The 4912-nt window shown below is 57.0% G+C and overlaps 3 protein-coding genes across 3 annotated transcripts; all 3 read left to right on the forward strand.

The window, feature by feature from the left end:
* Positions 1-38: 38 nt before the first annotated feature.
* On the forward strand, positions 39-509 carry DQ04_04231000 (hypothetical protein; the record flags this gene model as incomplete). Its single annotated transcript, XM_009313427.1, has 1 exon — positions 39-509. The coding sequence occupies one exon, from the start codon at positions 39-41 to the stop codon at positions 507-509; it is 471 nt and encodes a 156-aa protein (XP_009311702.1).
* Positions 510-879: 370 nt separating this feature from the next.
* On the forward strand, positions 880-2535 carry DQ04_04231010 (solute carrier family 35 (UDP-galactose transporter), member B1; the record flags this gene model as incomplete). Its single annotated transcript, XM_009313428.1, has 1 exon — positions 880-2535. The coding sequence occupies one exon, from the start codon at positions 880-882 to the stop codon at positions 2533-2535; it is 1656 nt and encodes a 551-aa protein (XP_009311703.1).
* An 850-nt stretch (positions 2536-3385) lies between these two features.
* On the forward strand, positions 3386-4753 carry DQ04_04231020 (hypothetical protein; the record flags this gene model as incomplete). Its single annotated transcript, XM_009313429.1, has 1 exon — positions 3386-4753. The coding sequence occupies one exon, from the start codon at positions 3386-3388 to the stop codon at positions 4751-4753; it is 1368 nt and encodes a 455-aa protein (XP_009311704.1).
* Between the last annotated feature and the right edge of the window lie 159 nt (positions 4754-4912).

Below are 4912 nucleotides of genomic sequence, written 5' to 3' on the forward strand. Positions count from 1 at the left end.
CGCCGTCGTGCCACGTGACGGCGGCGCTACAGCACCCGATGGGTGGGGCGGGGGGCGACACGCTGGCTGCTCTGTGTCTCCACAGCGCGCCGGACCCGCGTTGCGGCCACAGCTATCGCGTGCTGCTCGTGCAGACGCTCATGACAAGCCACAAGTCTGCCAGTGATGTTGACGAGACGATGCGGAGCCGCAGCACGCTCTTCAGGGGCGATGCGAGCTGGCGCGAGCTGGGTACCCTCATCGGTGTAAGCAAGTCGTTCAACGACGATCTCTTTCGACTAAGCGCGTCGGCGATGTTTCACGATCGCGACACCGACTTCGAGGCGGCGGGGGTACTGGACATAACGCCTGTTTTCGCGAGCCCGACGCTGCTTAAGCTCGGGGTGAACAAACTTGGCCGTTTAGGTGTCGGCATAGCTACAAGGATATCCAACACACTCATGGTGACGCTCGGCATCCACCACGTGCATGGAGGGGAGACGCGATTCGGGCTTGAGCTCGCAATGTAGGCCGTTTACACTTCTCCTTCTTATCCCCTCTTGTGTCTCTTACTCTCGTGCGGCGGGAGAGGCATGAAGAGAGGGTGTGAGAGGATGTGTGTGTATGTGTGTTCATTGTGTGCGCCATTTTACTCATAGAGAGAGGGAGAGAAGGGTGGAATTTGTGTGTTCCTCATTGTCTACCGACGCGTTATTGTGCGCCATCGGTTGCAAACCGCTGCGGCGTTTATGTCTTGTTGTTGTTGTTGTTGTTGTTGAGGGGCATTTCTTTGCCACTACCCCGTCTTCCCCCTTATTTATTTCAATGCGCACATTTGTCCCAGGGCGAGAATAGGGCGATTGCATTCTCACTCTCAATTCCGTGCTGTACACGGTGGCGATGACAACTAGGCGCGAGGGACCGCAAGTGGTGCTGAAGACGCGGGAGCAGCAGCAACAGAAACAACAAAAAGTGCAACAGCAACAGCAGCAACAGAGAGAGCAGCGGCGAAATGACAGCGTGGCGGAATCCCCGCCGGCAATGTCCGTCCTGCGCGTCATGCTTCAGATGGCACTCTGCGTTTCTGGCATTTACGTTTGTTTCGGTGTTTGGTCCATCAAGCAGGAGCGTGTCATCACGAAGCCGTATCGTGCGGTGGACGGCGATGCGACGGCGGAGTCGGCACGGCTGTCGACAGTGTTCGTGATTGNTGTCATCACGAAGCCGTATCGTGCGGTGGACGGCGATGCGACGGCGGAGTCGGCACGGCTGTCGACAGTGTTCGTGATTGGACTCGCGCAGGCCGCTGCGGGTGGACTTGTCAGCGCGCTCCTTCTACTCGTGGAGGCGTTGTACGCCCGGCGCTTCACACAGCAGCGCAGTGACGCGGTGCCGAAGACGGAGGCGCGTGTGACGGGGGGCTTTAACGCCAACGTGTTCCGCCTGACGATGGTGATGGGCTTCACCAACGCCTTCGGCTCCAGCCTGGGCTACGCGGCGATGCGGCGGCTGCCGTACCCCGTCGTGCTCGCAACAAAGATGTCNACCAACGCCTTCGGCTCCAGCCTGGGCTACGCGGCGATGCGGCGGCTGCCGTACCCCGTCGTGCTCGCAACAAAGATGTCGAAGATGGTGCCCGTCATGCTGGTCGGGTTTTTCTGGCACGGCACGCGGTACTCACTGAGCAAGTGCGCGGCGTGCGGCGTCATCACAGGCGGTATCATTTGCTTCTACATGCTGGAGGAGGCGCAACACCCGCACCGGGAATCAAGGCCGGTCCGCGGCAGTGGTGGGATGGGATTCGCGCTGCTGCTGCTAAACCTCCTCATGGATGGATTCACCAACTCCACGCAGGATGTGCTTGTCAAACGCCAGCGGTGGGGCGGCAACAGCCTCATGTTGTACACGAACATCGCCTCCGGTGCGTGGCTGGCGCTCGTGCTGGTGGCGTTGGAGCTGCTCCACCCTCTAGCTGGGGTGTTTCTTGAGGTGGAAGAGATGTCGGGAGCGGCACTGTCGCCCACCACCTTGCCACTGCTGCCACTCCTCGTGTCCGTTGACACTTTTGCCCGCTGGTTCCTGCGCGAGGTGGTGCCGCTAGGCGACTTCTCCCGCACGTACCACTTTTTCCAGCAGTACCCGGAGGCGCTGCATGACGTTGTTGTGATGAGTCTTCTTAATGCGGTTGGGCAGTTTTTCATCTTCCGCACCATCTCTCTCTTTGGGACGCTGACGATGACGGCTCTGACGCTGCTTCGGAAGTCGGGGAGTGTGCTGCTGTCCATTCTCATCCACGGCCACCACGTCGCGGCAGGGCAGTGGGTCTCGCTGCTGCTCGTCTTTGCGGGGGCTGTGTGGGAAGGACTTACGCACGCACGCAGGGACACGCCATCGCCAACCAGTAAGGTGAAGGGCAGCACGACTCTCACCACTACCAGCAAAAGCAAGAATACCAATGGCAAGGGCAATGGCATTCACACCTCGCCACCTGCTGTACGTGAGGAGGGGGCGACGAAGAAGGGTGCTTCTGGCGGACCCCCGGTGGCTGCACGATGACGTGGACGGGCCACGTGTACATGCACACATACACACATACACAAATACAACGCACATATTCCCCCTTACCGAGAGCTAACCGTTGTGCGGGTTGCTCTCTTTGGCTTGACGGCGGCTGCGTCTTGTGTCTGTATGTCTCTGCCTGTACTGTGCAAGTCAACTGTAATTGCTGTTTGCTCATTTTTCTCCTAGCCACGCTGCGTTGTGCATGGAATTTTGCGACATGTACCGCAACACGGCATAGTCGGAATGGCACTAAAAGTATTTCGCTGCCCTTACCTCCCTTTTATTCTGCTGCATTGGTTGTTGTGGGGTGAAGCGCTTCGAGAAGGTGGAAGACAACAAACCGAAAAAAGAATGAGAGAGGGAAAGGAATCAACCACCATGTTGGTGTGAGTAGCGGAGGGAGGTCACTCGCTTCAGGAGGAATAGAGGCGGCGAAGGAGAAAGAAAGAGGATGGACTATTTTAATAACTATATGCCTACAGTTGAAGAATGGGCTTGCTTTTTGCTGTGTAATGTGCACAAAAAAAGGGGCTGGAAAGCCAAAGGCAACACAAATGCTAACGGTACTTTGCATCGCCGAGTGTAAAGCAACAATAGTCCCTCATCTGCTGCAGCTACTGTGAATTCTTTCTATGTGTTCTTTTTTTTTTTTCAATACCTCTTTTTTTTATCCATCAATTCTTGTTGACAATGGTTCAGTTGGCCTTTGAAGAGGCTGAGCTGGTCTTTTAAGGGGAGGGGGTGTATCGCTTCAGGAATTAGGCCACTCCATCTCCCTCTGTGTCTGCCCGAGAGAGGGAGAGTTTGCGTTCAGCGTTCAGCGTGGTGTGGAACGGTGCAGGAAATGGTGGACGCTGTCCCGCTCTCTTTCGAGGAGAAGATGCTGCGGTTGCTGCGGCACCGTGCGGAGCAGCACCAGCTGCCGCTCGGCTACATGCGCTGTCCGCTGAACCCTGCGCATCAGGTCCCCGTCGCCGCCATCGTGACGCACCTCGAGAAGACACACCAGCAGGACGCGTTGGCCCTCGCACCTGGCGCAATGTATGGCCGCAACACGTACGACCGTCGTCGTGAGTTTCTCAGGGAGCAGCTGCATTGCTCGGATGGGGGTGGAGGTGATCGTGGTGGGTCTGCTGCTGCTGCTGCTGCTAATGGCCGTAGAAGGCGTCACAGAAGCCGCCAGCGTCGACATCACCACCACCATAATCATCACTGTGACTCAAGTCGCTCGTCGTATGAGTCCGATGGCTCCTATTGTTCATCGTCACGAGATTCGTCTTGTCGCGGGCGACACAAGCCCTCCCGGCAGCGGCGACGCCACGAGACTGACAAAACGCGGACGGACGCACCGCATACGAAAGGTGGTTCCGTCACGCCTGTGTTGTGTGGTACAGGGATGCTGCCAACAGCTGAAGCGACTACAGTGCTGATAGGGCGCTGCGCGCTCGGCTATTCTATTGCGCGGAAACCCTTCATGCAGTACTTGCAGCAGTTCGGTCCCCTGCTGCGGTGCGATATGCAGGTGAAAACTGCGACGTTCACAGTGGTGTATGAGACAGTGGAGGCGGCCTCGCGTTGCCTCGCCGCGAGCTTTCCGTGTGTCATCATCGACGGCGTCACTGTGGAGTTGCATCCTGCAGCGCCTAGGGCTGCAGCAAGCATGGCCACTCTGCCAGACGTACATGTGGCAGGGAATGTGATGCCTCCTGCACGTCCCACCTATGGATGCACAGAGCACGTGCCGCAGCCTCCACCTCCACCTCCACTCCCACCGTCACCGCCACCGCTGCCACCACCAATGATTCCGCAGCAGCAACAGCAGCCCCCCCAGCGTCGGCAACTAGAGCTGCAAGCGCCCTCTGTTATTACAGTTGGTGGGAAGCCTGTGGGGGTGGCGATGCCTGGGGACAGTTGTGCTGGCAATATTCTCCCAGACCGGAGTTCCACAATGAATCCACCCAAATGTGTCTTCATAGCGAAGTTAAATAAGGGCAATAAAGAGAATGTGGATGAGCGATACGTTTGGGAAGAGCTATCACGTTTTGGTGTTGTCAAAAACATCAATGTGGTCGGACCGCGCTTGATTGTGGAGTATGCATCTCAGGGGAGTGTCGATACACTCACGCGGGCACTGCAGAAAGGAACGACTTTGAGTTCCTACTGCTCCCCTCTTGGCCGCGAGGAAGAGACGAAAGGCTTGTCATCTGTGTAACGTCGGTGTGGTTGTGTGAGAGGTTGTGTGTAAAGTGGGAATAAGCGTAGGGATAGCGCGTCTGTTATCCGTGCGCATTCACTGCGGAAGAGAAAATGAGACGACACACATCGAAATGGCGAGGGGAGAACTCATCTTTCTCTCTCTCTTTCATTTTCT

This window comes from Trypanosoma grayi, assembly GCF_000691245.1.
Source record: "Trypanosoma grayi strain ANR4 Tgr_423_V1, whole genome shotgun sequence".
Taxonomy (NCBI): Eukaryota; Euglenozoa; class Kinetoplastea; order Trypanosomatida; family Trypanosomatidae; genus Trypanosoma; species Trypanosoma grayi.